Consider the following 15710-nt stretch of genomic DNA (forward strand, 5'->3'; position numbering starts at 1 on the left):
TTCAGCTTAATTTATGTATGTAAACCAAAGACAAAATTTTTAAAATAAATGTTCCAAATGACACCAGCATGCATGTCAGTTGTGCTCTTGAATAATTCCTTGTTGTCATTACCTGTTCCCACCGCTGGTTTTTAAGAAGTGGAGATATATTAAATGGGAAGAGGTGAAGTAACATAATTTTTCCTTTCCTCCACATAGTAGCCAAACAGAAGGAAGCCACCATTGCCAGGTGACAATCTTTCTGTTGTTTTTCTATAGCATTTTATACCTTGAGAGACAGAAAATAAATGGGAATGGGAGTGAACATGCAAGTATTGTGTAATTTATATCTACGTCCTTACTCCTCAAACTTCCATAAACTCCCTGAGACCACATGTAGATCACCCACAATACTAACACATGCACTTTGTTGGTTAAATAAAAACAAAAGTATATTACCTGACATTATCCGGGGCTAATATCTGAAATTTAACCCACTTTGAGTTCAAATAAAATCTTTTTAAAGCAGTAACCCCTTAGAACTTCTTCATCTGGAGCTATTTCATATAAGAGATCCTGTTAGATTTGTTTTTCATGTCTAACACCCCTACTACCCTAACTCAGGATGCAACAGAGACTCTGCATTCCTGCTGGGAAACATCACCCCTATGAATAGTATACTGTGTGTCCCTACTGTGAGGCTGTAAAATTGATAATAGATGGTATGAACAATTTATTTTAAAAGAGTGTCTGTGATATCTAACTACTTCCCTGAAATAACTAACATACATACACACTTCCAATAAAACTTTTCTGCATGGTCTAACATAAAGTATATTTCATTGCTATTGTCCTTAAAAAATAATTTACCTCAGACTAAACTCATTAAAATGAATAATTTAAAAGTATGTGCATTTACACAAGACTTGTTGGATAAACTCATTAGAAGAAAATGTTCAAGAACAAAGAAGCACAATCTTTGTTAATGCTACTAATTTATTATGTCCCTAATTTAAGAGCAATTTTAAACAAAAATAGTTATCAAGTAAAGTCATTTAAACTGATACAATTAGAAATAGCTGAGGGGGTAAAAGAGCATTTTGAATATCCTATGTATGGCATATCCTGTATAGTAATTTGAGGTCAGAGTATTGGTATTTTTGTATAATTTTATCTTGTGCATCAGCTGTGTATTTTATGTCAAGGTAAATAAGCATCCTGTTTTATATGTTGAATAAAAAAATGACTCAAAGAAAAATGTGATTGCTGTGATTTTAAGTATACAAGTTTGTCCAAAATTAATATGACTTCTTCCAAAGCTCCAACTTTTTTAGCTGTTTAGAACTTTTTCACCTTAATACTCTAAGAGGAAAAAACAGAAGAGCAAATTAAGTCTGTCTGTGGTGTTTCCTGTACAAGAGACAGTAGTGAGCTTGGTCTCTTGCAAACTCAACAAAACCACAAATCTATATTTCGACATATCTTCTAATGAGCTGTTTTAATAATAAATTGTCTACTGTATAATAATAGATTGGACCACAGGATATAGAAAGAAAAACCAGCTCCCCTTCACTGTCTCTTACTATATACTCACAACTTTTGTGACCTTAAAAGGCACAGGGATTTCTCATCACCAAGTGGGCAATTCTACAGCTATGGCTGCCCACTAATCCTGTATAGTTCCTTTGTTATCTACCTGCAGGTGGTGTCAGATCCCACAGTATTAGTGCCTAGACTCCAACAGTCTCATTCTATAAATGGTAGCTCTAAGCCCCTGGTTCTTTCCCGTCTTGCTGACTGATCACTTATAGATTAGGGTTCCCACAATTCCCTCATTAGGTTCAATTACTTTGCTTAAAGGCTTCAAAGGCACTAGGATTGAGGGTGTGAGTGCTACCCACCCTAAGTAGCCTGAATAAAATATAAGGGACAGAAAGAGCTGTGATCGTCCCTTGCTTGTTTTGTTACCTTCTGCCCATGATGAACTGTTTCTTCTATGTGATGCCCCTCTGCCATGTGCCACCCTGCCTTGGAGCCAGCTGATTATGGACTGAAACCTCTACAAACTGCAGGCTAAATAAACCTTTTCTCCTTTAACTTTGGTATCAGGTATTTTGCCTCAGTAATGAGAAAAGTACCAGAGACATTACTCATCCTCAGCTCCCTATCCAGAATATTACCTTTGGCAAGTGTAGTTTGTTTTGTTTTGTCTTTTGAGACAGGGTCTCACTGTGTAGTCTGGGCAGGATTTGAATTCATATGTACGCCAGGCTTGCCTTGAACTCACAGCAGTCCTGCCTTAGCCTCCAAATTGCTGGGACTACAGGTGTACATCATCATGCCTGGCTTGGTACATGTAGTGTTTTTTTTTTTAACTTCTATAGCAATTTCAGAAAAAGAAAGTTATTTTTCCTTTAGCCTACTAAAGTACTAAAAGTACTAAAGTACTTAAATAATTTTCACCATCTTGTTATAACTTTCACTGAAATGGACATTAACAAATATTACTGCCGGGGATTTAGCTCAGCGGTTCAGTGGCCTGCCTTGCAAGCGCAAGGACCCGAGTTCAATCCCTGGTACCAAAAAAACAAAAAAACAAAAACAAAAACAAAAAAACAAATATTACTAATTTTTTTGTCAAAAATAGACTTGTCACAGTTTATAGTAAATTTCTATGGCAAGGCTGTTTCATTTAGGTTCAAATTAAACTGCATATCAGCTGTAGAAAGTGACTCAGAAAACTGGTTGATCTAACTTTTATAATTGACAGATATTTGTCACCTATCTTCACTTTCATTATCATATTTATCTCTGCAGTTTGCAACCCAAAGATTATATATTACAGGAAGTTCTGCTTTTGCTTTTTCAAATAATAAAAGCCAATAAGAGAAGTGAATCAGGAAACTCTAATCGGAGAGCCCTCATGGAAACAGACTATAAACAAAAATAAATAGCAATTGATATACAATGATATATATTGATCAGATATGTGTAGCTCTTGGGATTTTTCAGCCTGGGACATGCAGCAAGTATATAGTAATATTAAAATAAGATTTATATGGCTCAAGTCCTTCCTAGTGATGCATTGGGTACTAGGGCAATCTTTCCTTCTGAGCTTCTAGGGGCTGTTAGAATTAGTATCTCACCCTCCTCATTTGGTTGTAATACTATCTGCATGTCATACCTATTCTCTTCTCATCATGCTACATTATGGTCCCCACTTTTAATGCAGACTGTACAGCCTGATGCCCAGGTCATTGCTCTGTTCTGCTCTTGGTCTCAATCACTTGAATATGCTCAGTGGCTTCTAATTTGTGGTCAGTCTCTCCTCTTCTCTGGTTTATGAACTAAAAATATGCCTGCTGAAATGAAGAAATTACCTACTACCATACTCGTGATACAGCCTGGCCAAAATGTAGCACTGTATTTTACTTTGTCACTGGGATGGTTTTCCATTTTTAACTACTTACTCCATAGTCCTTTTAATTGAGTTGTTTTCATCCTTAGAACTGTAACCTGCTTTACCCATATTAATCTTGCTCTTTGAAAATCTCATGTTCCCACAATCAGAATTTCACACCTTTATCTTCTGGAGATAATTTCTTCCTTTGTGTTTCACCAATCAAACAGATATGTGGATCTGTTAGACTAGTTCAGTAAACATAAAGACTGTCCCAATTGTATTATTATCTTGGGTCTTATTTTGTTGTTGCTGGGACAAAATGCCCAAGTTAAAGGAGGAAAGGTTTATTTTAGTTCACAGTTTGTAAAGGTTTTAGTCCGAAGCTGGCTGGTTCCAAGGCAGGGCAGCATGACAGAGGGGTGTGGCAGAGGAGAAACTGTCCATTATGTCAGGCAGATGGCAGCCAGCTGCAAACCTTCATTTCCCTTTTTATTCCATTTAGGCTACAAGCCCATTGGTTGGTACTACCCACACTAAGGGTGGGACTTTCCATTTTCCTCACCCAGAATGATGCTAAACCAATCAGTGGATTAATCTAATTATTACACACCCATAATCTCCAGCATCACACACCTGTGAGCCACCCACAACTCATCCGTGAATGCACAAGGCTCTAGGGAGACATCTAAATATAAACCATAACAGCTTGCCTCTTGTGAATGCCTCTTCCAGCTACACACACCAATGCACATGCATGTGTGTGGCTAGGCACAAGCACACACACACACACACACAGACACAAACACTACTACACAATTGTGTATGTGGGTTTTTTTCTTTTTTTGGTAGCGGGGCTCAAACTCAGGTCTTTGCACTTGTGAGGCAGGCAGTAGCACCACTGAGCTAAATCCCTGGCTGTGTGTGCATTTTAAAGAAAGTTTTATTATTTAAAAGTTTATTCAAAATACAACTATATGATACCAAAATCTATCAAATTGTGAAATTTAAACATGCGCAGTTTATTATATAAAAACAAAATATACTTATTAAAAATAGATAATCACTATTAATATTGAGAGGTAGAAGAGAGAGGTTTGTGCTAGGGCTGGAGCTGGGATTTAGTCATTTACGTTGTGTGGAATTAGGCAGTTGGAAAAAGAGAAGGTGGAGAATGGAAAAGAACAGAAGCCAAATTGCAAAGAATCATGGTGGAAAAAATTCTGAGCCAGACTCAGAAACTGAGCCAAGGGTCAGAAAGAAATCACGTTTTTGGTTATAACATGGTAGCTCTTACTTGATTGTTTTGGGTCCTAGCTATCCTGGGTGTGTGAATGCCCATGCATGTATGATGTGAGCCTGGAGTGGGGAGTGGCTACAAATAAATCTCCCTGGCTTGCATGCACACATAGGGCATCAGCAAGTCTTCTGAGGAATCCCTCTAAAAGACTGTTGGTCTGAGGAAGGAGGTGGCGCTTTCTTTGTTTCAAGGCAGACTCACAAGTGCACTTGGCAACAGGAAGACTGATGTCATCATAAACTGTGGATATGGACAGGGATCTCCACCCTATTAGTGGTGGAGGCATGATTGGATCTCAAGCAGCGGAGTGCTTCAGCAGCCAAAGATGATCTTGAGCACATTAAAACATAGTTTAGGACTGAGCGCCCTACAGATACAAGTGGGAACAACAAAAGGAAGATATTTGGGCAATGGCGTCAACTCATTTGTACCCAGAGACTGGTAAATGTTCAGCTTACAAAGGGCTAAAAGTCACTACCTGTAGGCATATATCATAGGTCATAGCAATATAAAAACAAAACAAAACATGAGCTATATTCCCATAGCATAATGTAGAGAACTTACCGCTTTAAAACTGTTGTGCTCAAATCTAAGTCTTTTCTTTTTTTTTTTTGAGACAAGGTCTCACTATTTAGTTCAGGCTGGCTTTGAATGATTCTCTTGCCGTAGCCTCCTGAATGCTGGGATTACAGGCATGCACCACTACACCCAGTTCAAATTAAAGTTTGCCTACAGATCTATAGCTTTAATGGTACAAACAACCTTGCTTATGGTACTTTTATAACATTCATATTGAATCCAAAGAAAATGTGCCTAAATGTTCTTTCATTCCACTGAATGGCATAAGCAGACTGAATTTCCACATTCTCTGCTCATGTGCAGCATATAATTTCAGCTAGAGCACAACTCTAGACAGTATTTAATGAGATTTCAAGCTCCTTGAGGACAGCCACTGGGGATAACCAGTATATCATATTAAGCCTATTAATATGCCTATATAGATTAATGGTAAATTAATATGTAAGTGAATGGATGTGTTACAAAATGATTATAATATAATTATTATTATTATTTGTTATCAGGGATCGAACTCAGGACCTTGAGCTTTGGAGGCAGGTGGCGGAACCATTGAGCTAAATCCCAAACCCCTAATTATCATACAATGCTCAATCTAATCCAAGTGAAATAACTGGTAGAAAATTGTATGAATTTGTTAGGAAGAGAGCTAGGAAATCTGGAAGAGGACTATGTAGGAAACATGAAGACAAATATTAAAGTACCATTAAATAAGCCAAAGACTGCAAGCCAGAAAAAGGAGCTATAACTTTTTAATATAGTTTAGTAGGGATGCAGTGGCAGAAAATATTTAGATGGTGATTAAAACTGAAATTCCTGGCAAAACTGGAGCTGAAAATCTTTTGAGGCTCTCCCAGCTCCAGTGAGCTCATTCTTTTGATGTGTAAACATATATTACTGATCTGCCTGTCAAATAAATGCTAATGGTAATATTGGCTCTTTTGACTTTTTGATGTTAAACATTTGAAATGTTTCCATCTGAAAGGATAAACTCTGATCTAAATGGTAGAATCAAAAGTACTTCAAACCTCATATGAGTTAATATCACCCATGAGATGCATTACAAGTTAAACAGCAAAATGACTTGAGGACAGAGGGGTCTCCAGGAAAAAAATTAAAACTACCAAAAAGATCAAAGATTGTGTGTGTATTGCTGGCTAAGGAACTATCATCTTGAATGATTTTATGAGTTTATCAAACTGAAGAAGACTCTTAGCTGATTTAAAATTAGGTCTTATAGAAGCTAGAGTACAAGCAGGCCATGGGAAATTAAGGACACTAGCAAGCTGAAGTTGCAGGGCAACAGGAACTATAAGTAACTGAAGAGGAACTAACCCATTCTGCTGAGAGGAGAATAGAGCAGGTATACAGAGAGGCAAAGCCAAGAGTTTACCCAATTCCTAAAAGTTGTACAGAGTGAATTGTGTTCTTCTTTTTCCTTCTTTATTCTAGGTGCCTGAACCAGGCTATTACAGTCAGCTAAGTTAGATAAAAATTAATATACAGTCAGAGAGGGATGGGTACTCAAGGAAGTCAGCACAAAAAGTAAAGACATGATAACAGTGGCTAGAGGCAAATCTAAAGAGTCAGGCCTCAGGATGGAAATACAATAGCCAGCAAGATAAACCGCAAGTCGAGATTGTAACTAGCACCACGTGGCCCAGGAAGTCTAGATAGGCATCAAACACCCAAGCAGGTGACCAGAACATATGGACCCATTCCTTCCTCAAAATGCTTTTGCTCTTTTCATATACTCTTGCTGCAAAACTCTTTCCCTATTGAATCAATATTAGCTAAGCAGCTATACAGTACTTGTAGCCCTTTAGGTTGATTATAGTTTGATCCAAGTATAAATTACCCCTGACAAAGGGCCTTGGTTGCTACCTATTTGGGACTTCTATTTCAAATCCAGGAGCTATTCTTCCCTTTATTGCCAATAAAATTCTGCTAACTTCCTCTTTTGTTTCAAGACTCCATTCCTCAATGTTGCAAGACCACAAATTGAGACATTTGATATCTAACAGTTTGGGAGTTATATTTTTCCTACTTCACTACATCTCATGTCTTCAGGTTTATGAAATTTCTTCATATCCTTTCAGTTAGCCATTTTTTGTACCTTAACTAAAAATATTCTTTTTTTCCCTGTTTGAAAAGTAACTGATGTCTGGGCCAGGGATTTAGCTCAGTGGTTTTGGTGCCTGCCTCCCAAACACAAGGACCCGAGTCCGATCCCCGATACCAAAAAAAAAAAAAAAAAAAAAAAAAAAAAAAAAAAAAAAAAAAAAAAAAAAAAAAAAAAAAAAAAAAAAAGAAAAAAGAAAAGAAAAGTAACCATTGTCTAACAGAAATATCCAAATTTTCCAGACATGGCAGACTAACAGATAGCCATAAGCAGTGGTGATCCATCATAAAACACATTTCTTAAAAAGAAAAAATCTAAATAGCATATGCACAATGTTTTCCCTTTACTAAGCTTTTCCATATTGTAAGATATAAACTTTTTTTGTCTGTTTCATCTTAAAGACATTAGACAGTTGAACAAATATATTAATTGAAAAAATATATTTATTCATTAGTAATGAGCATTATTCATTAGTAATGTACATGAGTAATGATTGAGCATCAATGTGATGTTAGTTCCTGTCTTACAAACCATGAGTTTTAGAAGTTAATGAGACATGTTCACTGTCTTTAAGGGTTTCTCATGAAAAAGTGAGATATTCGTCTTAAAGGTAGGCTAGTATATGAAATAGAAATCTGCTCAAATCTTAAGGAGAAGATAGGAGGGCACAGGGATATTTCATGAAATTAAAGGTAGAAAGAATAGCTAGATTTCCAGATGACTGAAAACAGAAAATAGAGGGCAAAAACCTAAAGGGACCCATTCCCTACCACCAGCTCCATTTCTTGGTCTTTCTGATCTCTCTTTTCTCTAAATAATTGATTGAATTTTTTCTGTATTTATTAAATAAAATGGTTTCCAAAGTGAACACAAATGCCTACTTACTCTGGTCCAAAGACTCTAAAACCCTTACATCCTGAATATAAATCCCTGGAAGAAAGAATCTGCTCCAGGTTGGGTCAGGTGTTTACCTCACTGACTATAAGGCAGGGTTGTGCATCTGCTCAATGACTTGTGAAGGAGAGTCTGACAAAACCCCATGGATTTCGTGGAATATCTGCTATACACAAAATAAATAAGGACATCAACTCTAATAGAGCTAGAAGTATGAAAAAATTTGTAAGCGTATTGAAGGGTCAAGGTGGGGAGCATAGACCTGTATTATTTTTGTTTTGCCATTTTGTTTGTTTTAAAATTAGAAGTGTCTTTATTTTTATTTTTAAGACATTATATATGACTCAGTTCCTGGAGAACTGTGGGTGAGTCAAGTTCAAAGGATTCTGAACTTCACCCTGTCATGACTTAGATTCATGTAGTAACATTTGAGGAGTCACTCGTTAACTTCATTTCAAACTTTCTAGAATTTACATAGAATTTCATATTCACAATCCTTTTCAGAGCTCTAAGAAGAAGGTGAAACTGCTAAGAAATTCATTTCAATTTATTAACTACTAGAAATTTACTAAGTATAGAATAGACGTGATATAAACAAAAAGGATTTAAGAGATTCAACATTTAATGAGAAAGCCATGAGTAGGGAAATAGCTATGGAATTAGAAAAGGAAACAGGAGAGGCAGACTAGTGAACAGGAGAATTTGGCCTAAATATAGTCTGCCCTACAGAAAAATAGTGAAGCAGAATATGGAAGTCAGTTGGGCTCAACTGTGATCTTAAATGCCCAAATTATCATACAGATACAGGAAGATTTTCGGGCAATCAAGCATGCATTTTAGAAAGAAAGTTGTGATTGCAAGTATAAAGGATGGGCTGGAAATAAGAAAAACCATAAAGAGATTATATATGAGGTGTCATCATGGTGAATGAGCAGAAGAGGACAGAAAATAGTGCACAGACAACCACGGTAAAGGATAAAGACAGAGTTGGTGTGGTAGCAGGGTGGGCTGGTGGTGGCCTTGGGGAGGAAAGCAGAGGCTTCTGGTCTAGGTGACTGTATATGAAGGGGGAAAAAGAAGTAAAGGAGAGCAGTCCATGGAGATAAAAGTGATCAGAAGAAATCACTGGGAAAAAGTCATCTGAACCCTTTGCCCCCAAATATTGTTGCCTAGAGCTAAAAGAAGGAAGAGACAAGGACCTACGTCCATTCCTAAGTGGTTTCAGAGTATGGTTTCTGAGTGTCTCAAGACTTCACAAGTGGTCAGTATTACTTTCCTAATAACACAGAAGTATTATTTGCATTTTTCATTGTGTTTCATTTCTTCCCTGTCAGCAAGAAAAAAAATGACAAGTACTGGCACCTTTAGGCATGGTAGGGGGAGGTCAGTACACCAAAAATTTTTGAATACTACAAAGTATGAAACGTATTGATGTAGTTTCAGATTTCATATTTCTACTAGACTTTAAGAAACTACCACTGTTGAGTTTTGGTGTAGTAAAAGGGGATTATCAAAAAATTGTCTCTCATTTTTCCACCTGCATACTTAAATGATATCACATTTATCCATGATTCAACCAAAACTACTTATCACAAGAGCCAGATTGCCAAAAGCAGGTATGGGAATCAAATTGTGTCTTTTTAAAGGAAGGTATTAGGTTTTTAAAGGAAGGTATTAAAATAGACAAAAAGTAGAACAATTCCACTTTTTTATGGTCTATTTTAGGAATAAAATTTTCATAAAATGTGTGCTATGCTAGCATGTAATAGGCTTATTGCTATGTAATATTGATTATAAGTATTTGGAAAATGATGTCTTAATTTCTTAATGGTGAACATCAATAGGAATATTCCACAGGCACAAAAGTTCTTAAAAGTCTGATAGATGTACAGGATTCCTGAGAGGAGAGCTAAGAAACTCTGACTTGCTTATTTCCTGTTCACAGTATGAGGTCCAGCACAACTACACCTAGGTAGGAGGAGCTCCTAGGTAGGAGGAATGAGGCAGAGGATTTCAAACTGGTTTTGTCTCCAGAACCCTTTATGTTGTTTAAATACATGTGAGGCAAGAGTTTGCTCTTTCTTTTCACTAGAATTTTGGCTTGCTCTTGAAAAATAGAGCTCTTGTTCTATTCTGCACCTCCTGGTAGTATAATGTTAATCTGTCCAAATCTGAGAACAAATGTAAAGGTTCATTTTACCCTCCAGCACCCAGAGACAAAGCACATTAAGCAAACTAGTCTGTCTCCCAAACAAGGGTCTGTTCCAAACACTTACTCACATTTCATGAGTCAGATGGAACCAGACAGATATTCATCTCCCTGAAACCTGGCTCACTTCCCACAAGAAATCTGTGTGGGGCTGAGATTATGTGTCAGGGTTAGTGAGGGGCCACCTAAGAACTCTCAGGTGTAGCTGGTGTTTTAGTAAGCGAGTGAGTACCACAGACAGGCCAGAAAAAATACCTTGAAGCATTTATCAGAGCTCCCAAGAGTTAGTTAGTGACATGTAAGAAAACAGGAATGTCCTGGAATAGTCCTGACCATAAACGGTAACATCTGATACATGTCATTCTAATACTTTCAGAATTCAAGACTACATATGGTTAAATTTTTTACACAGCATCTGATTTTGACCAATTAAGTCCTTCCCACCTGGAAGAGTTTTGTGCACTAGTGGCCCATCCCAGGCACCCCATTCTGCCAGTAGCAGTGCTCCTTCAGGATCTGGAATGGTGCTAATAATCATGATTGCATAAATAACTCCTTGATTTACGAGAACATGTGACTACTGCACTGAAAGTGGTCACTGGAAGAATTCTGTTCTGGGAATTTGTGGGTGAATTCTTGGAGGAAAAATCAGATTTAGAAAAAAAATGTAAAGTGAATTTTCTGTATTTTAGGTTTATAAGTCAAATATCTCAGATACACTTATAAGGTGTTTTCTTTCCAAAACTGAAACAATGGAAGAAAATGTCAAACTGTCACACAGACTAAACTGAAGGCTTATGAGGTCATCTGTGGGTTCTCACCCTTCCCACTAGTCTTGAAAAAAATCCCTGCAATTCAGTAATCAATTCAGCTCCTTTTGCTCTCCAGGAGGGATGGTTCTCCCTCCCCCTTACACACACACACACACACACACACACACACACGCACGCACGCAAACACACCTTCACAGAGCTTTTGCAGCAGGCCTTGCTATAAGTAGCACCTCGGATAATCATAACCTGAGAGCAGTTCTCTCCAAATGAGTTAGTCTCTAACCTGGTCATTCTGCACCTATTTTTGTTCCCTTCTCCACCCACTCCGGGTAGGCAGGGAAACCTGTGCACCGCGATTTTGACCCTCACCCGCACCCCCACTTTCCGGCCGAGAGCCACAGAGAGCTGGGGGGCTGAGGTTCTCCAGGAGATCCTGGTAGCGACCCAGCCTGTGCTGCCCGTTGGACTTCAGGCGCGCTGTCCCCAAACTAGTCAGCTGCAGGAAGTCTGGGCTGGTCTGGGCGGGGACAGCCAGGTGCTGCTCTCAGGGTGTGGTGCAGCAAAGGTGCAGCCGCGGGCTGCGGGGCTGGGCTCCGCGGGGCGTGGCAGGCAGATCCGGTTTTATTGCTCTGCGGGAGGGGCGGGCCTAGCGCTGCAGGAGCTGCCAGAAACTTTTCCCAGCTCTCACTAGGCAGGGTGGGAGCACTCCTGACAGCTTCAGGGTCTGCAGACCGTCCTCTCGTTCGGTCCAGCGTGTTCTCTGCAAGCTCAGAGCGTCTCGCTTCCCCAGTGCTGACCCAGGATGAGTACAGAACAGGCGGGGACTCTGCCTTTGTGGGTGCTGTTAGCGCTCAGTCAAGGTAAGTGCGGCGCTGGCTGTGCCTCAGCGCCAGAGGGACCTGCCTGGGTCCTGGGCGCGTGAGGGAGGGATCTGCCGGGTTGGGGAGCAGGCAGCGGGGGCTGTGCAGCAGTTCCACGTGGACCCGGGCTCCCAGCCATGCGGAGCTGCTCGGACACACACACGCACACGCACTCCGGGGATGTCGAGTCCGCACAAGGTGGGTTTATTGTCAGGCATCTTCTAAAGCAGCACCCTCCCTTCAGCGTCACTTGTGTGGGCGCTTTGGTTATAGAGAGGCACAGAGGAGGCGTGGTGGGTGGCCCAGAGACCCCGAGGCCTGCAGCCCAACTTCGACTGCCTCAGACAGGTGCCGCGCCGGGGCCGGTGCCAAGCATCAGCCAGCGGGTCCCCAGGGCAATGTCTGGTGGCTTTGCCAGAGATTCTGAAATGTTTATTTTTCAACCAAAGGGTGTGAAGCACGTCCCCATTTCTTACTCCAGAAAGGAGAGCTGCTCTCTTTCCACAGTAGACAGAAAACGCAAGTGCCTCTTAAATTCTTGGCAGAGGGTGATTCTTCCTTCCCTTCTGCTTTCCTCTTATTGTTGTAACATCCTAGGCTCAAAGAATGTGCACTTAGGCCAGTGCTTTCTTTCCCTTTTCGTGATCTTAGAAGCCTAAACGGGAGAATTAGCTAGAAGAGCAGCCGCTTTTCACTGCGAGGCAGATGGAGGACCCCTCGGTACCTGGCTTCTTTTACACTAAGTGGTACCTGGCTTCTTTTACACTAAGTGGAAGAAATGAGAGAGGGCTGTTGCACTGCTGTCAGAGCATCAGGAGACTTCCTCCCAGCCTTTCTTTATCCAGAGCCAAGTGTGTGCCTGTTTATGAAGTTTAATTTACTGAACTAAACTTGAGGGGAGGAGGTATAATTCAATCTTGTAGGCTGAATAGCTTTTACAACAAAACAAAAAATGGTCTCTTGAGTTTTCGGTATTTTTACAAAGAAGGTAAAATATTTAAAACTGTGCTCCTTCGAGGTTGACATTTCCCCAGGTCCTGTTCTTCACATTGGAAGAAACCTAGTTCAGGTCCAACCTGGGGTACTTTCTCTAGGTAAAAGAAAAAAATAGTATCCCCAACCCACCTCCTACAAGGTACCATTAGGTTGCTGTGTAATTAGTGTCAGATGCTTCACAGATATAAGGTATAATCGCAATATATGGCACGTCTGAATTTTAAAAATTTATTGCAGTAAAAGACTTGCCATTAATCTTCCTCAAAACGAATCTCCCTTGCTTCAAACACACCCTATCCTTGCCACTTTCTGAAGTGATTCTGGATGCCTGCTCTCGCGTCTTTACGAGATGGGGTAGAAAGCCTAGTGAATGATGCTGCCAAGTGCCGTCCAACACAAAGGCAGGCTTGTGAAACACTGTGGTTTGTCCTCATCCACTTGTTCACTGGAATTTCATCACGTGACTTCTGGCTCTCCACAGAGTCAAAATGACCATAAAAGATAAATGTTTTGTTTGTTTTTTCTTGGGGTATCCGGGGGAATCAAACTTGGGACCTTGTGCTTGTGAGGCAAGTGGTGGCACCACTGAGCCAAAGCCCTGACCCAAAGGTAAATGTTTTGAATTGATTCAACATATTGAGGAAGCCACAACAGAGCAAACAAAGACACCTATCCATAAAAGAGGACTTCAAAAGTAGCTTCTTTGGAAAGTGGCAAGAACAGTAAATGTTCCAAGCCAGGAGGAGTAGCTCAAGAGGGTTTAATGGCAAAGTGTCTTCTTTTACTGTAATACATTTTTAAACATTTAAACATTCGTAGTATTCTTCCATCATGCCTCATATTTTTTCCTGAAGACATACAAGTTGTTCTGAGGGGCCATCAGCTCTAATTCAGGGATTTCAGACAAAGGTGAATTTGACATTGAAAATCACTCCCTGGAACATTAGAACTTCCTTAAAAGCTACTAGAAATGGGGAGGGGACGGGGGTGGGGGTGAAGGGAGGTCAGGGACAAGGGGAAAAAATGAGAACCAAGACCTGTCATGTAAAGGTACAAGATCCCAGTAATGAATGTAGCTGTACTGCATACCTAGAATGTACCAATAAACGCAATAAAAAGAAAAAAAAAAACCACCACCAACAACAAAGCTACTAGAAATACAATCCAGCATTTTCATCTCTCTTCAATTACATGTATTAAAAGAAACTACAGAAACATAACGTCATTTTTCTAATCTTTGAAATGTTGAGACTTGTTCCATAAAGAACAGTGAAAAACATTTCAGTGGAATGTGTTGCTGTAGGGCATCAAGTCTGGTACAGACTTTAACCTGCATTCTGTTAGTTAAGGACAGCACAAGGCAAGCAAGTAGAGGTGACTTAAAATGACAATATATGTATTTCTTCTTCCTGTTTCCTTTATTTGCATATTTATGGAACAAGTTTTCTCTTGATTTAAAATGATTACAATAAAGCATTGTCATTTGTGCTATCAGTTAAGCTCCTTAAAGAAGCAGCATTATTTTTTGATACTTTGTAATTCTGAAGTTAGTACGAACACTTGGAATCTCTAGGTCAGCAATATTGAAAAATTTTATGCTGTTTTCCTATTGACATAGAATTTTTGAGCATTCTTCATTCAACACACACAAACAATTCTTTACAAATTATGTGCATGTACAACTGTGTAGCATAAACACATACAAATTTAAAATGTTAAAGATGGGTGTATATATCTTGTATTCTCTCTAGCACACAAACTACGTAGAAACATATCCCCCACAAATATCATTTTTAACACAGATTCAAAATTGCTTTCCACAGACCTTCTAATAAATGACTTTTAACCCAGGATCTTAGATTTTTGCACCCAGCTTGAATGCCAAACCAGATTCTCTCTCATATATTATTAAGAGTAACAACATCAAGAGACTGTGTGTCATTTAACTGAACAAGTATGAGTCAAGGTTTGTAAATGTTGATTGTATATGGGATCCCAGGTTTTTCATATACAATTTCATATACAGATTTTTATAATCATTACAATGTTGACAATGATAAGGAGTAACACAAATATGGGTGAAATGTGCATGACAATGGCTTAGAATCTTAGTCTCTAACAACTGAATTTTTTCCCAGACAGGATTTATCTGGGTTTGTAAATTTAAAATAGCAGCACAGAAATCTTGAAACAGTAGGGCGGTTTCTCTGAAGGCCTGTGTGGCATTTTTTGTCAATCGGTTGGGATTTCCAAATCACATCTATTGCTGATTTGGGGAGGGAGGAGGACCAGCCTGTGTTGAATTCGCAGTGAGGGCTGCACAAGAGGAGGTGCAATGGGGACTGCGGCTGCGGCCCTGCCAGGAAGGGTCCAGGGTCTCCCAGCTGCACCAGCACCAGGGGCCTTCAGAGGGAGGGCTCCCAGGGACGGCCATGCCAGGCCTCCCCAGACACCTGCCACACTTCCTCGGGCATAGCCACGTTGTGGTGGGGGGGGCAGGGTGATGAACACAGATGAGATTGCTCTCTCCAGGCCTTCGCTAGGTCCTGGGATCTCAAATCCTGGATGAGCTGAGGTTCTGTAGGTCCCGGAAAGCCTGCT

General features: G+C 39.7%; 1 protein-coding gene across 1 annotated transcript in view; it reads left to right on the plus strand.

The window, feature by feature from the left end:
* Positions 1–11937: 11937 nt before the first annotated feature.
* The window catches only part of Itga2 (integrin subunit alpha 2), a 90125-nt gene continuing 86352 nt past the window's right edge, over positions 11938–15710 (plus strand). Inside the window, exon 1 of the mRNA XM_010644017.2 lies at positions 11938–12113. Coding sequence (XP_010642319.1) covers positions 12056–12113 — 58 coding nt within the window. The 5' untranslated portion in view covers positions 11938–12055. The remainder of the gene's footprint in view (positions 12114–15710) is intronic.

This window comes from Fukomys damarensis, unplaced genomic scaffold (assembly GCF_012274545.1).
Source record: "Fukomys damarensis isolate Sample0158 unplaced genomic scaffold, DMR_v1.0_HiC HiC_scaffold_1, whole genome shotgun sequence".
NCBI classification, from domain to species: Eukaryota; Metazoa; Chordata; class Mammalia; order Rodentia; family Bathyergidae; genus Fukomys; species Fukomys damarensis.